The sequence below is a fragment of the Ostrea edulis genome, chromosome 1 (assembly GCF_947568905.1).
Source record: "Ostrea edulis chromosome 1, xbOstEdul1.1, whole genome shotgun sequence".
In the NCBI taxonomy this organism is placed as follows: domain Eukaryota; kingdom Metazoa; phylum Mollusca; class Bivalvia; order Ostreida; family Ostreidae; genus Ostrea; species Ostrea edulis.
Window position 1 is genome coordinate 107,822,000 of NC_079164.1, and position 16,891 is coordinate 107,838,890.

General features: G+C 34.1%; 2 protein-coding genes across 2 annotated transcripts in view; one reads left to right on the top strand and one right to left on the bottom strand.

The window, feature by feature from the left end:
* LOC125666820 (receptor-interacting serine/threonine-protein kinase 1-like) overlaps positions 1 to 16,891 on the top strand; it is a 542,042-nt gene that overhangs the window by 453,072 nt on the left and 72,079 nt on the right. The gene's annotated exons all lie outside the window — the stretch shown is intronic.
* Positions 1 to 16,891, bottom strand: part of LOC125666851 (kinesin-like protein KIF15) — a 42,486-nt gene that overhangs the window by 4,265 nt on the left and 21,330 nt on the right. Inside the window, exons 15-29 of the mRNA XM_056153221.1 lie at positions 15,799 to 16,000; positions 15,395 to 15,510; positions 15,026 to 15,205; positions 14,496 to 14,693; positions 12,956 to 13,063; positions 12,691 to 12,796; positions 10,962 to 11,092; positions 10,737 to 10,814; positions 10,439 to 10,555; positions 7,797 to 7,973; positions 5,231 to 5,425; positions 5,033 to 5,119; positions 4,815 to 4,895; positions 2,796 to 2,881; positions 424 to 481 (exon numbers count right to left, since the gene is read on the bottom strand). Of these exons, the coding sequence (XP_056009196.1) occupies positions 424 to 481; positions 2,796 to 2,881; positions 4,815 to 4,895; positions 5,033 to 5,119; positions 5,231 to 5,425; positions 7,797 to 7,973; positions 10,439 to 10,555; positions 10,737 to 10,814; positions 10,962 to 11,092; positions 12,691 to 12,796; positions 12,956 to 13,063; positions 14,496 to 14,693; positions 15,026 to 15,205; positions 15,395 to 15,510; positions 15,799 to 16,000 (1,920 nt within the window). The remainder of the gene's footprint in view (positions 1 to 423; positions 482 to 2,795; positions 2,882 to 4,814; positions 4,896 to 5,032; positions 5,120 to 5,230; positions 5,426 to 7,796; positions 7,974 to 10,438; positions 10,556 to 10,736; positions 10,815 to 10,961; positions 11,093 to 12,690; positions 12,797 to 12,955; positions 13,064 to 14,495; positions 14,694 to 15,025; positions 15,206 to 15,394; positions 15,511 to 15,798; positions 16,001 to 16,891) is intronic.

The following is a 16,891-nucleotide window of genomic DNA, read 5'->3' on the forward strand; positions in this document are numbered from 1 at the left end:
ATATTTGTATGTAAAACTTTGATCCCCCCTTGTGGCCCCATCCTAACCCCGGGGGCCATGATTTGAACAAACTTTAATCTGCAATATGTCAGGAAGCTTTCAGGTAAATTTCAGCTCTTCTGGCCCAGTGGTTCTTGAGAAGAAGATTTTTAAATGACCCCACCCTATTTTTGCATTTTTGTGATTATCTCCCCTTTGAAAGGGACATGGCCCTTCATTTAAACAAACTTGAAAGCCCTTCACCCAAGGATGCTTTTGGCCATGTTTAGTTGAAATTGGCTCAGTGGTTCTGGAGAAGAAGTCGAAAATGTGAAAAGTTTACATACGGACGATGGACAAAATGTGATCAGAAAAGTTCACTTGAACCTTTGGTTCAGGTGAGCTAAAAATTGGAAATGTACATAAATTCCTATGACACATTACCATTACTCTGTCCATTTCCTCTGACACCTGGTGAACGGACATTTCAGAGTTCTTCAATCTACGTCTGTTAAGGACTCGCTGTTAGAGTAAGCATGACAATGACAAATCTAACCAATATCAAAATCACTGTGATAGTTTGCCTGTACAAATGTATTTAGTTGAGGTGTATCAATACATACAATTATTTAGCTCTCCCGCAATATCCAACACAGCAGGTACCTGATGAGTTTGTAATATGTTTTAAAACTACAGGGAATGAAAAATCACTTCGCTGCAAGTGTGAATTCATTATCAGTGTGTTTGCTTTAATCATGTTTTACTGTGTATCGCTGGTACAGATATCGCATTTAATACAAAAAATCTGGCTAATACATTGTCCTAGTATTCAGCATCTTTGTTACATTAGTCATTCTGAATGTGTGTGCTAGTTAAGGATAGGTTCTTCAAATGGATGCATACTTGGAATTTTTTTTTTTTTTTTTTTAAATATAAAATAAGCATTTAAGGTAGGTAAATACTATTAGAAATTTCTGTCAATCAAATTTTTTTTTCATTTAAATAACTTTAACAACTCATAAACTAACTAAAAAACTCATATTAGACATACCTTTGCGGGTCTATTTTTATACTATGTGCTACAGAGCACATATACCACCAAATGCAAAAGCCAAATTTTTAACACAATAATGCATGATCTCATGTTTTATTAAAATATGCACCAAAGCACATCATATTAAGCTATAATATATCAAAACCAATAGCTATTCATTTACTGAGAGAATTTTTAAAGATATTCAATTGAAAACATACACAATTGCTGTTTAATCTGCTCACATCCTTCAGAAAAAAATCACAGAATATCGCAATTTTGAAAAATTCTCAAAATCTAAATTGTTTACATGCCAGTTTTTCTTAAAAAATATTTAGAATTATATCTAAGGTTAACAGAAAAACATATTTTACCATAGTTGACCAGAGATATTTTGCAAAATGGTCTCTTGAATACGTAAGCCCCCATTTTTAAATTAAAGTTTTACAATTATTCTTTGCACACTTTGAAAAAAGTAAATTGTAACAGCAAATACAGTCTTAAAATCAAGATTAACAGAATATGACAATATATATATATGTGTAAAACATACTGAAATTTTTGTCCTACCAGACAATTAGAACACGAGGAGTGGTGGTGGGGGTGGTGTAGGGCACCCCCACTCTTTCCTGTTTTTCACAATTTTTTGGGTGTGTGTGTGTTATTCTTTTTTTGGCTATCAATCATATCATACATAAAAATACATACATGCTATCTCATACTTATAGAAAAAATAAATATAGTGTAACATATATGTATATTCTAGCAACTACAGCTCATGTACAAATAATTTTGTTTATTGAAAGTACTTGTGAAGAAGAGTTCAAATATTAAACAACTTTGCTGATGATTTTCTGAGGATTTATAATTCTGGGTTTCTTTGAACCAAACACAAACTCACTAAAAACAGTTTGAATTCCACTGTGAGGGTCACGCCTATGTATGATTTTTAACTTGTTCGGGCTTAGATTGCAAGCTATGAGCCTTTTAGAGATCAATGTAGATATTACATTGCTTTGTACCATTGGAGCTAGTGAGGACTTGACACTATGATAATTCATGGTAAAGATTCACATTTGAATGCTAAATTTGACTCGTACAGTTCTCGTAAACTACAAACATCAGACAAAGATGTTATAACTGGAACTTTCTAGTCGGTGTTTAAAATTTAAAACCGGATACGTAAAAGCACTGACTTTCCTTAATTTGACAAAACAGATGCATGGCTCTTATTTTATTGTCAAAGTGAATGTGAATGTCACAATTATTTCAGGCCAGAGGATCCTGAAATTCTGCTAGAGCAGACACTAGCTGTATCTGCTAGTGGTTTAATACATGTACATATCATTTTGTCTTAATTTGTGAATAAACCCTGTATATGAACTTTCACATATTTTTGTCTTTTGACATGCACCCTCAATACACACTGGCATATTCAATAGTTCAGACCTAAGACAGAAACAATTTCCTCGGATATTTTTAATTTTGTCAAACTGATAATTTACCATGTTACTGATTCCACTGAAAACAGTCTCCTGTAAACGTCCATTGTTACAACCGTCCTCAAGGAGAAGTGTGGTTCTGTGACACAAACGTTAAAACTGTAGAAAATCCATGTATATGTCGTGCATATCTTTAATTTGTCTAGTAAATCATAACATAAATCCAGTTCATTACAGACATTAATCAATTAATGTTAGGTGTTCAAGTAATTCCCTCTTCCTACTAATTTGTGCATTTTTTTACTATTCCACTCCTCAATATCAAACCTAATGAAGGATACAGATTCAGTTGTTCTTTGTATTCCTCAATCACACAGGCTTGCTGAGCAATGACTTCTTTGCATTGTTCTGTCTTGGTAGAAGAAAGCTGCAACAAAATGAGATATACATGTAAATGTATCACACACAAATCTAAGTTTACAATGATTAGCAATGTAAAGGTACATGTATATATGAATGATCAATTGTATTTTTTTAAAACTCTCACATGTTTATATGCAATCAACACAGTATCTTCTATAATTTGAGATGATTGTAAATTGATTAACAATTAAGGTATATGTGAATGATCAATTCAATTTTCTGAAATTTGTTAGTATAAAAATCCCCTCAAATCCTTTACATGTAGCCATCTACAAATTGTAATGATTGTAAACTGAAGCATCTACAGTCTGTGTATTGAAAGCTTCAGAATTCACGCTCAATATGTCTTCTTTCCTTTATGGTAAACCAGACTATCAGGCTTTTTTTCTTCTTTTTTTAAAATATAAATTCTTTTATTTTAAACCAAACCTTTTTTTGTTTTTAAACTAAATTACATTGATAAACAATGTACATGTACATGGATAGATATATCTGCTCACAGGTCTTATCGGTCACCTCAGTATCACTTGCTCCAAGGGCTATGAAATCTATTATAATTTTTCTATTCTGCAAATATAAGCTAAATTCTGATATTCAGCACAAAACAAGATATTTTCTTTTTTAAAGATACATGCTCCCAAAAGTGCCCATTTTGATGAAAGACATTGTATAATATTTGTTATTTGACTAATTTGGACCTGTCCTAGAGTCAGAACCCTGGGGTTGCAAAATTCACAATTTTAGTACATCCCCTTCTGCTTATCCTAAATATGAATTTAGCCATTATAAAGTATCAGTAAAATTAAAAGTCTTTAAAATGATAAAGATATTTAATCACTATGACCGTTTTGACCCCACTCTGGTATGAAAACCCCAACTCCTGGGATCATGAAATTAAAAATTTTGGTAAACAGCTACATGCTCATTTTAAATATCCATTTAGTTTTAACAGCATTAAACAAGATGTTATTTAAATGTTTTACACAAACACCAAATTTGGCCCCGTCCTGGAATGAGAAACTCTACCCTAGGGACCACGAAATTTACAATTTTAGTAGAGGCCTTCCTGTTCTATGTGACTATGCATTTAGTTTTTCTTACAGATGTGTGTGGGTGCAGAGAAGATTTTTAAACAGTGGTCAATTTTTGCAAGTTCTTGCCCTGCCTCTAAGGACCCTGGGGTGCAAGGAGTCCTGACATTTACAATTTATGTCCACCTTGTCAAAAAGATGCTCCATACCAAATTTAGAAAGAATTGGAATGCTAGTAATCAAGGAGAAATTAAAAATGTTCAATTGTTAACATTAATGATGAATGCAAAACAATAGCAATAGGTCACCAATGTGAATCTGGCGTCAATTATAAATACTGAAAAATTGAAATGCAATATTAAATATTCCTGATAAAATCAGTTAAATATCTTGTGAAATGATTTGTATTTAACACCAGACCCCCAACGTTGTCGCACCCTGCTGATACTATCCAGACCCCCAGCGTTGGCCACGCCCTGCTGGTACTATCCAGACCCCCCAGCGTTGGCACACCCCGCTGATACTGTGGTAAATTTCACCTTGTCATAATACTTTTCACTTAGGTCTCAGTCTTCCTCGTAAATTTCAAAAGTTATGATCAAGGTTAAAATTGTTGGCAGACAGAACCAAACATTGTATCCTTGATCTTCAGTCATCGGTACAGAAAAAAAAAAAGTCTGTCACGGTCCAATGACCTTGGATAGGGATTACTGAGAATCCTTCATGGTTGTACATTTCAAATCTGAGTCTCTTCTGCTTTTCCAATGAATAGTTATGTCTAGGATAAATCTTTAAAGACAACCATATTTTCCTGAAAAGTTGCAATGCATTTTATCATAGATTCTTTAATTTTTTTGCCATTGTGTGTGTCTCTCTTTATCTCTCTCCTTCTCTATCTACATGTACCTCTAAAGCAAGGTTTGAATTCTCTCCATGCAGTGATGTCAACTCCTTATCTTTTGCCTCTAGTAAGTTTTTCAAAGCAACCTAAAACAAAACATTATAAAAACTAAATACAGTATTAAATACAAACAACACAGGTTGTGCTGGTCATACTTTTAATTTGGCATATTATTTCAACAAATTTTACAATCACCAGTTAGATATGTGAAATAAAAATTTACCACTTCTTTTTCAATCTTTTCATGCTCTAATGTAAAACTATGTAGGTTCTCCAGAGCTTGGTCTAGCTCTTCTTGCAGTGATGAAATCTACATTATAAAGTTAAAAAAAACATGATAACTCTACACTAAAAGTCAGATATAGACGTAAAAGAGAAATGTATGTTAATATGATTATTAATCATCAATAATATCAATAACCTTGTCAGCTTTACTATCACTTTCTTTCACCAGTAAACTGTTCCGAATCTCAAGCTCACAGATTCTGCCTTCTTTTTCATCTACACAACCTTGAAGTTCCTCATCTTTCTGCACTTGCATATCTAATGAATATTTCATGCTAGCAATTTCCATGTTCTTGTCTTCAATTTTTTTCATGAAGGTTGACAATGCTTCCTGAAAAACATGTATACTTGTATACATATATAACTGATAAAATATAGGACTATTTCCTTTTTCCTTGGGACATATCTTTCATGAATATGTAATACACATAAAACACAATCCCACAATAAATTTTCATCAAAAATGAGAGTTACAATAATTAAAGAGGGCATTAGCTGTCAAATAGAATGCAAAATTGTGTTTGTTATGAACCATGATAAGAATGCTGGAATGCATTTAAAAATGAAAATAAAAGCGACCCCAATCACATTTTATGAAAATTATCATTTATGTAAAATTTCTCCTCAATAAATTTCTTTCAATGCTTCTGCCATTCTTTAGATATAAACAAAAGAAATTTTTAGTTTTAACAATTACAACAAAAGATGGCAAGATGATTTTTTAAAAATATGTCAGTGGTGATAATCATGTATCGAGTTCATTTTGGTAGCCATCAGCAAATATGACTTTGGCAGCTGCCCCTTCAAAATAAATTCTCTTATAAAACTGGATGCACTTTTTATGGTATAGAAGTGCTTAAAATGTTTATAAATATTTGTTAACTTAACCAAGATGTGTTTCTGAAGCATCTGATGCCTCCGTATCACAGCATGTAGTAATTACAGAACCCCAATAAATTGACTTGGTGAAAGTTTGTTAAAAATAGGTCAAACTCTCAGGTCAAGGGGTAGACTAGGTTAAGGTTATTCAAAAGTAGGTCAAACTCAAAGGTCAAGGGTTAAAATAATTGTTACCTAAAGAAAGGTCTTGTAAAAAAAATCACATGTGAAATAAAAGCCATATCACTAACCATTCAAAAGTTATGGCTTATATGTACATGTACATGGAGGTTGAAAGTTTTTCAAAAGTAAGTCAATTCCAAGGTCTAGGTCACAAGGTCGAAAATGTTCAAACCAAAAGGAAAGTCTTGTCACAATGAATACACGTGTGAAATATGAAAGCCCTATCACCATCCATAATAAAAGGGCATAAAATTAGAAACAATAAACAATTATGTGACAATTAAAATAATTTCATAGACAATTTATAAATGGTGCAGCAATACCAATCAATATAATTAGCACCCCCCCCCCCCCCCCCCCCCCCCGTAATTTCATTGAGCAAGACCTAATTCCAAATAACTGACCACTTGTATTGCATAACACAACTAGTTCTAATTGTAACGGGGACCGTTACAGATGTTCCCCAAACCTCCCCCAATTAAAAAGTGATGTCCTTGTGAATCTATAGGAAAAAATCATTTTATTTTAGCCTTTAATTACATGTAGTACGTTCAATATGGTCATTTCAGTACCAAAAAATGAAAGAAAGCGTTGCACGTGCATACACGCGTGTATGATTCCGAATTTTTGTTGATGTCGTTCAACAGGCATTTGTATCATATACCCACAGTATGAATTTCATAACGTTTCCACCAAATATAAGGAAGTTATAGCGATTTTAAAATCGTCCAATCAGAAATCAGCACACGTGCATGCACGTGCTGAGCAGTAATTCTAACCACAGCAATTTGTAAGGAGTACCAAGATACATCTAAACCCCTAATATGAATAGAATTTGATGAAAAACAAAAACGTTATCGTCCTTTAAAAATTGAATATTTAAAAAACGTTGCACGCGCATGCGCGTGGGCATTTTTTGTTACACCAACATATAGATACACATATTGTCTACGTATGCTGTGAATATCATCTCATTCGCTTCATAAATAAGATAGTTACAAACGTTTTAGCATTATCCAATCAAAATGAAGCGCACGTGCATGCGCGTGCAAATTGGTAATTTTGACCATGTAAATCAGTTTAGGGTCTCAATATCTACCTATGATATGAATTTCAAGCCATTTCAATGAACAACAAAAAAGTTAGACTGATTCCAAAGTTAGCGTACAAATTTTGTAATGCGCGTGCACGCGCATGCGTGCTGGCAAAATAACTATTATTTTTCATATGTACAAATGATATACTATCATGCTATTTAGGTTTTATATCGCTTCCTTCAATATTCTGATTTTCCATTTTTTGTACCAAAATTGCAATAAAGAATAATAATAATAATAAGAAACAGAGTAAAAACAATATGTTCCCAAACTTTGTTTGGGGAACATAATTAACAGTTTTGCACTGTTAGAACTGATACAACATGAGACTGAATAAACAAACAGGTGACAAAAGAAAACATTAATCATTACATTCAACAGGTGACAAAAGAAAACATTAATCATTACATTCAGATCATTGCAAGAAATGATTTTCACCACTATAGAATGTCTTTTAGCCACTTTTGAAAAATATTTGCCATGGGCAAATCTTAGTTCAAGCATTGCACCTTCCATCCCCCTCCACAAAAAAGTCTTATCTACCTGGTTCTCAGCATTTATTTTTTCCAACCGTTGAATTTCTGCAGTAACAGCATTAAGATCTTCATCTTTCTTTCCCACAGCCTCTTTCAATGAGATCATCTCGTGTTTTGTAGTCTCAAGCTCATTAAACAGCTTATTCTTGTCTTTCAAATTGATGTCAGATTGATTAAGATTTTCCTGCCAAAACATAAGATGCTGATGTCACTACTGTAAAACATAAGATGCTGATGTCACTACTGTAAAACAAACACGAGTACCACAAACGGTACAACACACGCCTGTTAGACCTTTAGTGCAATATCCAGAAAACTATTTGACCTTCTTTTAGCCCAAAAGTAGGTCATGGTGCACCAATCAAGTTGAGATGGGAACTGATAATGTACTTCTTTGAGAGGGAGGCTATGACAAAATTTCAGGTACAATACCTGTATTCATAACGAAAAATAAATCTGGAAAACTGACCTAATTTTACCCTCTGAGAGGAAGCTTGTGACTAAATTTCAGGGCAATATCTGTATCCATAACAAAAGCAAAGTTTTTCTTTTAAGTGATACTGTGACCTTGCAAAAAATGTCTGTTGGACCTTCAGTACAAAATCTGTATCCATGATAAGGAAAAGTTCAGAACACTATCTGACCTACTTTTAGCCCTAAAGTAGGTCACAGTGTACCAATCAAGTTGAAATGTGAACTGATAATGTATTTTTCTGAGAAGGAGTTTGTGACTGACAAAATTTCAGGGCAATATCTGTATTCATAACGAAATATAATCTAGAAAACTATTTGACCTACATTTACTCCTAAAATAGGTCATATAGCACCAATCCAGCTGAAAGCAAACTGAACTTACATTCCTTCAAGGGGAAGCTTGTGAGTAAATTTCATGGCAATATCTGTATCTGTAATGAATACAATGTTTTTCTACTAAACAATACTACAACCTTGACCTTGAGAAACGATAGACATCCTCCGCTTGGCATAAGGTGTATGTGTACCAAGGTCAACGTTCCTAGCCCCAATAATTTGGTCTGTATTCTGCCTACAAAGTTTTCTTAATATGTTTTACAGTGTGACCGTTGAGATGAGTGAAGACACATAATATCTTGCAGTGTAAACAGTGCATTGTGATGTCATATTAGCTGTGATATTTTCCCCCCCCTTTTCTTTCAAACTAATCAACAAAACATATGAGGGTATTAGAAAGCTTGTCTGGAATCTAAAAATGTTTATGGTACTTAACAAACTTTTTGTTTTATCTACTATGGGGTTGGCAATGAAGTATACTGCAGTGACGGCAACATTTTTCCGGAAGCATTATGGGTAGTCCCCATCATTTTTCAGCTGATGAAGAGCAAACCATGTGACTTAATTGTGTAATCATTGGAGCTTCGCTTCACTTGCTATTAACTGATACTACAACCTTGAAAAACAATAGGCATATTCCTCTTATCATGGTGATTAATTGTATGAAGTTGTAAGATCCTGGAGCTTATGGTTTGGTCTGTATCCTGCCTTCAAGGTTTTCCTACTAAGTGATACTACAACCTTGACCTTTGGCCTTGAGAAACAATAGGCATCTTCCTCTCATGATGGTGATCAAATGTACCAAGTTGTAAGATTCTGGAGCTTACGGTTAATGTTGTATTTTGCCTACAAGGTCTGAGAGAGCTGAACAGACAGATGGATGATGCCATACCATAACACGTTCCGTCTTTGACGGGCGTATAAAACCCATATATATATAACAGTTTCGAAGTAACCCACTTTGTTGCTGTGGATCATTAACTTCCATTATGTGCAATGTCTAAAGATTGACTCGCCTCAGGAAAGGCACTTTATATGAGCAGGGTTCACAAAGGTGATTCACGAATATTTACATATACCAATTTTGGCCCAATGTCAAATGTATCACATTTAACATGGGTAGTGACTTTTCCTTTGTCAAGCACCTGTTATTAGAAGCGAAAGTCATGGGTCTTTTTGATATGACCTTACTGCTACGGTTCCAAGTTCCATCCATGGGTCAAACTTTGGGGCTTTGTATCGGAGTGAACAATCATCAAATGGAATATTAAACAACAAACAAACAAACACAAACAAACAAAGACAAACAAACGATAGAAAAATTGTTGATAAAAGGAAGTCAAATGAAACAATCAAATTGTATTTCACTAGTAAAATCAAATAACTGTGAAATCATTTAAATTTGTAGGCGCAAATTTTCTTGGATTGTTGAGACTTCATAATTTCATCGAGATGTGATCTTGAGGATATGGTTTCTGTACTGTTACATTACACATACATGTATAAATTGTGTATTTTGCTGAGGTTTGGAATTGTTACATTAAACATACATGTATAAATTGTGTATTTTGCTGAGGTTTGGAATTGTTACATTAAACATACAACTATCTATTTTGTATTGCTTGTAGGAGTTATGAGATTAATCACTGTTCGTTATCTTCACCTGACATGTATAAATTGTGTATTTTGCTGTGGTTTGGAATTTCTGGGATAGGGGAATCCATGAAATTTTATCCCCCACAGTGTAAGAAAATAAAAGTTGGGTTACAAATAAAAATTCTGCCCCATTATTTCATCTTGTCTTTGATGTATTCACAACAGATATGGAGCCACATGTACCTGCATTTGGACCTGGATATCTTGTTTCTGTTTCTGGAGATCAGCTATGGCAACCTCTAATTCCTGGATCTGACACTCCCTGTAATCCAATGTCTCCTGCACTGTTGCTAGAGTTTCCTATAGTGCAAAGGATATCAAAGGTCTGAAGTTATTTCATATCCCGTTCTAACTTGTCATTTTCAATTCGCGTTTAACATGTACATCTAACTTATAACTCACTCATTATTTGAGAACATTAACGTGTACTTCTGTAAATTTGTATCATCCACGTGTATTCCTAAACAAACCCGAACATTACCTGCAAGTTCTGTTTTTCTTCCACAATCTCTTCATTTATTTTCTGTATTTTTTCAGTTTCCAGACCAAGAGCTCCAAGCTGTAATATCAAATTACCCACTGTAATACAACTCACTCCTATGTAAAATGCATTAAAGAATTTCCAGACAAACATATAGACCAAAAACTACTTTATATGCCCCCCAATCTCTGATTAAGGTGGAATAAAATGACTATAAATTTGTACCTTATCTTTGAACTCTCCCACCTGACTCCGGAGAGTATTTTCCTGAGACTTGTACATCGTCTTGTAATCTTCCAATTCCTTCTCAGTTTGTTGAAGAATTATTTTTAGATCCTTATTTTCACTTTCAAAGGCTAGAGAACAGAACAGAATATATAATGACTGTTTATATGTTATTTCCACTATTTGCATTCACCTCATCAAGAAGTTTAACATAAAACACGAGGCCCACGGGCCTTATTGGTCAGTAATGGTTATAAGTATCCCTAGCCCCAGAGGGCTATGAATTCAATATATAATATTTTCCTGTTCTGTATATTTAAGCTAAATTGTAATATTCAGCAGCAGTATAAAACAAGATGTGTTCTTTTAAAACACACAAAATGCCCCCGAAAGTGCCCTTACTGATGAAAGACTTTACATAATATATTATATGGTTATCAACACTAGATGACTATTTTGGACCTGCCTTAGACTCAGAACCTTGGGATTGCAAATAAAATTAATAGTCTTTCAAATAATAAAGACATTTAATCACTATGACCATTTTAGTCCCACCCTGGTACCAAAACCTCTAACCCCTGGGATCAAGAAATTTATAAAATTTGGCAAATTATTTTCTATTCCTTTTAAATATCCACTTAGTTTCAATTTAATATCAATAGCATTTAAAGATGTTATCTAAATGTTTTATACATCAACACTGCATGCCAAGTTTGGTTTGGAGTCAGTGCCTCTCCCCCGGGGATCATGAATTACAATGTTGGTAGAGGCCTTGCTGCTCTAGATGACTATGCATTTAGTTTTTCTTGCAGTTGCATAGAAGAAAATGTTTGAACATTGATAAATTTTTTGGCAGTTTTTGCCCCTACCCATGAAGCCTTGGGCGTGCAGGAGTCCTGAAATTATGCCCCTTTTGTCCCAAAAATGCTTCATACCAAATTTGAAAATAATTAGAAGGGTAGTAATTAGAAATGTTCAATTGTTAATAGTCAACGTTGGATGCAGACCAATAGCAATAAGTCACATGAGTGACTCAGGTGACCTAAAAACTGTCAGCATATTTTATAATCATAATTAACAAACATATTTTCCCAGTGAATCCAAAGACATTTATTTATACACGTTTTCCATTATTGTATTCAATATTTCATATCTAATAAATGGATTGATCACTGTTCATTATCTTCACCTTTCATGTTGTGATTCTTGTAATTATGTTCATCAAATAAAAATATTTTATCCACCATAGGGATTTACACAATCTTGATTACTGCTTGCTTGACTTCACCTTGAATACTGCATTGAAGTCTAAAGGAAGCACATGTTTCATTAAATCATTCTTAAAAGAAATCACATTTTCATACAAATCTTTTGGTAAAAAGTTATGTAAACTTTCTTTTTGTATAAGTATGAAAAAAAATTACTTATTAATACCAGATTTTTTTTTTTTTTTTTTTTTTTTTTTTTTTTTTTTAGAAAATTAGATTTTCTAATTTTCATCAAGTGTGGGTAACTCTTCCAACATTGGTTCCAGTGCAAACGGATCTGCTTCTAATCATTTACCAGTCATGTTAATCTGATGTACTTTCCTTTTAATCATTATTCAACAACAGAAATTTATCATGATTTAAATTGTTCAATTTCCTTCCATAATATATAGACTCCCGTAAGTCCAGTTTCAATAAATGTAAAACTTGTCCAGCACTCCATTAGAGCCCGGCTAGCTTACTCAGAGATTTAATGTTTTCCTCTTCCAATTCTTGACTGAGTTTTTTGGAGAGTTTATTCAGTTTCTCTGTGGTTTCACTTACAGAAGACCTCTCTCTTTCCAGGATCTACAAAAATCAAAAACACAGCATAACACTAACACAGGTCCTCAACAGAAATCATTTACAGCACATGTATATTACATATATATACACCTTGGTTTTTCTTGTTTACTGTTATCATTACTAACATAACTCTTATTGACTTTTTAAAACAAATTTGTTAACCTCTGTGAGTTTGGCATTCTGGTGATCCACTTTAGAAATATGTTGACGTAGCTGTACAGTTTCCGTTTCCATGTCCACAATACGCTGATTCAAAGAGCTGTTCTGATCCTGTAAAAAAAAAATTAAAAGAAATTTACAGTAACGCAATAAAAAACAAGATGTGTTTGTGAAACACAAATGGCCCCCGATAATGGGCAATTCTAAACATGGCCAATGTCACAAGGACAAATATCTTGGTATCAGTAGAAAGATCTTGTCACAAAAAATGTTCACGTGCAATATGAAAGCTCTAATATAAATTTACCATTAAGAAGTTATGACGAACATCAATTTTTTTTTAAAGTAGGTCTAACTCAAGGTCAAGGTCACAGGGTCAAACATTTTGGTACCCATGGAAAGATCTGTCACAACAAATACTCATGTGAAATAGCAAAGCTCTAGAACTTACTGTTCAATACTTATTAGCAAGGTTAAAGTTTTCAAAAAGTAGGTCAAACTCCAAGGTCAAGGTCACAGTGTTAAAAATGTTGGTTCCCACGGAAAGGTCTTGTCACAAGGAATGCTCATGAGAAATATCAAAGCTCTAGAACTTACTGTTCAAAAGTTATTGGCAAGGTTAGTTTTCAAAAAGTAGATTAAACTCCAAGGTCAAGGTCACATGGTCAAAGATTTTAGTACCCACGGAAAGGTCTTGTCACAAAGAATACTCATGTGAAATATCAAAGCTCTAGTTCAAAAGTAATTAGCAAGGTTAAAGTTTTCAAAAAGTAAGTCAAACTCCAAGGTCAAAGGGTAAAAAATATTGCTACCCACGAAAAGGTCTTGTCACAAAGAATACTCATGTGAAATATCAAAGCTCTAGCACTTACTGTTCAAAAGTTATCAGCAAGGTTAAAGATTCAGACAGAATGACAGAAAGAACTGAAACAATATGCCCCCCCATCCTTTAAAAAAACCCAAAAAGAAGACAACTGGAAGCGTACTTCTACTTAGTCTATCCCTTTGGTTCAAAAAATATAACCAACGCTAAAGTATTGGAAAAGTAGGTCAAAGTCCAAGGCCACTAGGTCAAAAGTCTTGGTACCAAATGAGGCATCAATAAGAAGAATATCTAATCCCTATCTCCCTGGGTTCAAAATATGTACATGTAGGAGCCAAAGTTAAAGATTTTGTAAAGTAGGTCAAAGTCCAAGGTCAAGAGTCTTAGTATCAATGAAAGGTGTGGTCATGAGGTAATTATATGTGAAATATCAAAGCCCTATTATACAGGTGACATATCATATCAATCCAGCAAAAAATGTGGCCTGTAGTGTCTACAAATTTTTCCTATGCAGTCCCATAGTAACCTTAAATTTTGACCTTTTGATCTCAAAATCAATAAGGTTCTCTACTTCTCTTGATAACAAACCTAAATGTGAAATACCTTATCAAATGAGTAGAACGTGTGGCCTCTAAATTGTCCATCAAATTGTGGGACAAATCCACAAGTACATCATGTCTTTAATATGATGTAAAATGACTCCAGCTAATGTAGACAAACCTGAAGTTGCTTGATCTCTTCAATCAGCCCTGCATGGTGCTCCTCAGTCATAACCTCTGGCTCACACTGCTCAAATATTCCTTCATTCTCCTCAAATGGAATGGTGTCATTCAGGATGGGGGTACTGCTGTTGGAGTAGGGGGCACATATTTCTCTGTTCCTCAACTTCTTCACCACTTTTTTAGGTGTAGTAATTGTCTGAAAAATACAATACACGCATATCAAATATTTTCAATGCATGTACTGTACATGTACTTTTTCTAAATACATCTTTAAAAACATCAAATTAATTTCTTTGTTGCATTAATAATAAAGAATTGGATCCATTGTCATACAGATTTGATGTTCATTTGGATCTGTAACACAGTTAAACCCAGAAATCCAACATCACAAAAGCTGTGACATTTATTAGGGAGTTGACCGACCAACTGCTGAAACAAATCAACAAGCAAATAAATATCACAGCATTTCCAGGGGTAATAAATTTCTGTTTTTTACCCTGCTTCTCTAAAATATACAAAATAATTTACCTTGACAACTTGTAGATGTCTCTCCTTTATGACATCGTGCTCCACTTGAGTTCGGATCTGATATGATTCGAGGACAAACTTGAGATCAGCGTAAGCCTTCCTCACGGAGGCGAGTTCCGACTGCTGCTCCATGTCTTTCTTTTCCCATACATCTTGGGTCTGTTTCATCTTTTCTTTTAACTAAATAAGCAAATCAAAAGTAAATTTTTAAACTGAAACAAAAAGGAAAAAAGAATGGCTATATAAAATTATCATTAATCTTGTATTCAATTTACATGTACAAAATGCAATACAGTAAATCATCCTATTGATTCAATATGGGTAAATAAACATGTGGACAGTGTATAAAATGTACACTGCACAAAATACCTCCTCATTTTCCTCCGTCAATTTCTCCAATTGCGACTTGTACTTTTCAACTGTTGCCTTGGATACGTTTTCTGCAGCTGATGGAGTGTGCTTCGGAGTTCCAATATTACCTTCTCCTAAAACAGTGGAAAATAATCACATACATTACTGGTGCATCCAATAAAACACAACACTCTGTACAAATCCAATAGTTACATAAAACTTACCTCAATGCTTCCCAGCAAGTTATAAAGGCTGTATGTTTATAATTGTAAATATACATTCTGTCATTCGTCAATTCGTTTTCTTTTGATATCAAGGAGTTTTATTTTGTTCCAATAATGACCATTTTAATCAAACACCCAGTGGACTGGGTCACTTTCCTTTTCCAGTGAGAATTCTATCGGTCTAATCCTATCGGTCACCTTTTTGTTCCTCCACCAGCTGTTTGTACAACTGCTCTAACTGCTCCATCTTCCTGTTGTCGACTTCATGCGAGTCGGTTCTCTGAGATCGGAGTTGTTTTAGCTCATTTTTCAGGTGCTGAATGTCTGCTACATACTTTGACACATGTGGGTTGTGCTCTATTTGATATTTCAAGGTGTCTATTTCTCCTCTCAAGTCCTCCTGTTACATGAAGAGATCATGGGTATGTGACAATATATAGTGCAACTCATTTAGTATGAACACAGATAAAAATGTTTACTCGGTATACACATACAAACATGAATACCAAGGATAACCCACGAAAGCTTATTTCCAATGGGTTCCTTTGATGCACGGATGTTTGCGCTAAGGAGTCATTTATGTGGGAGGAAACCGCAGTACCCGTAGGAAACCCACGTGTCCGAGTAGGCGACCACCATACCCTCTCACATACAACCACTGACGATCACGGGGATCAAACTCGAGTCGCAGCAGTGAGAAGTGAGAGTGATACCTCTGTGCTACCCGGACACCCTCTGCACAACCAAATATAGCAAATTTATGGATATAACAAAAACATTTCTAAATCCCTGGCAACATTTTGCATTTACAAATGACAGTCACGCCCTGCTGAAAGTGTCAATAACTATACCGAGCAGATGTCATGTTTGTATTTCATAACACAAAGCTTATTTTGGACTTTATGAATCTATTGTTAACAATCAGGCAAGTCTTATTTAATTACATGTAGGAATGTACATGTAATTATTAAGCCAGCTGGTTGTAAAATACGAACATCACACAATTGTAAGCTTAAACTTTTTTGGCAATGATGTCCTCAAAAGTAAAAATTTGCATTCATAATAAACGAATGCAAGTACCTGCAAGTGTTCTTTTCACCTTTCTTTCTTTCTTTTTTTTTTTATTGTTCTTTGTGGTTATAATCAATTTCATTCTATGAACAAAGATGAATATACAGTGGGTTATTTGTTATTTATTACTTTGGAATCGCCCTTTTCAAACAGAATATATTCTAAATTGTAGAAATACAACAAATTATGGATATATTGTAAACAACAGGATCCCAAGGAT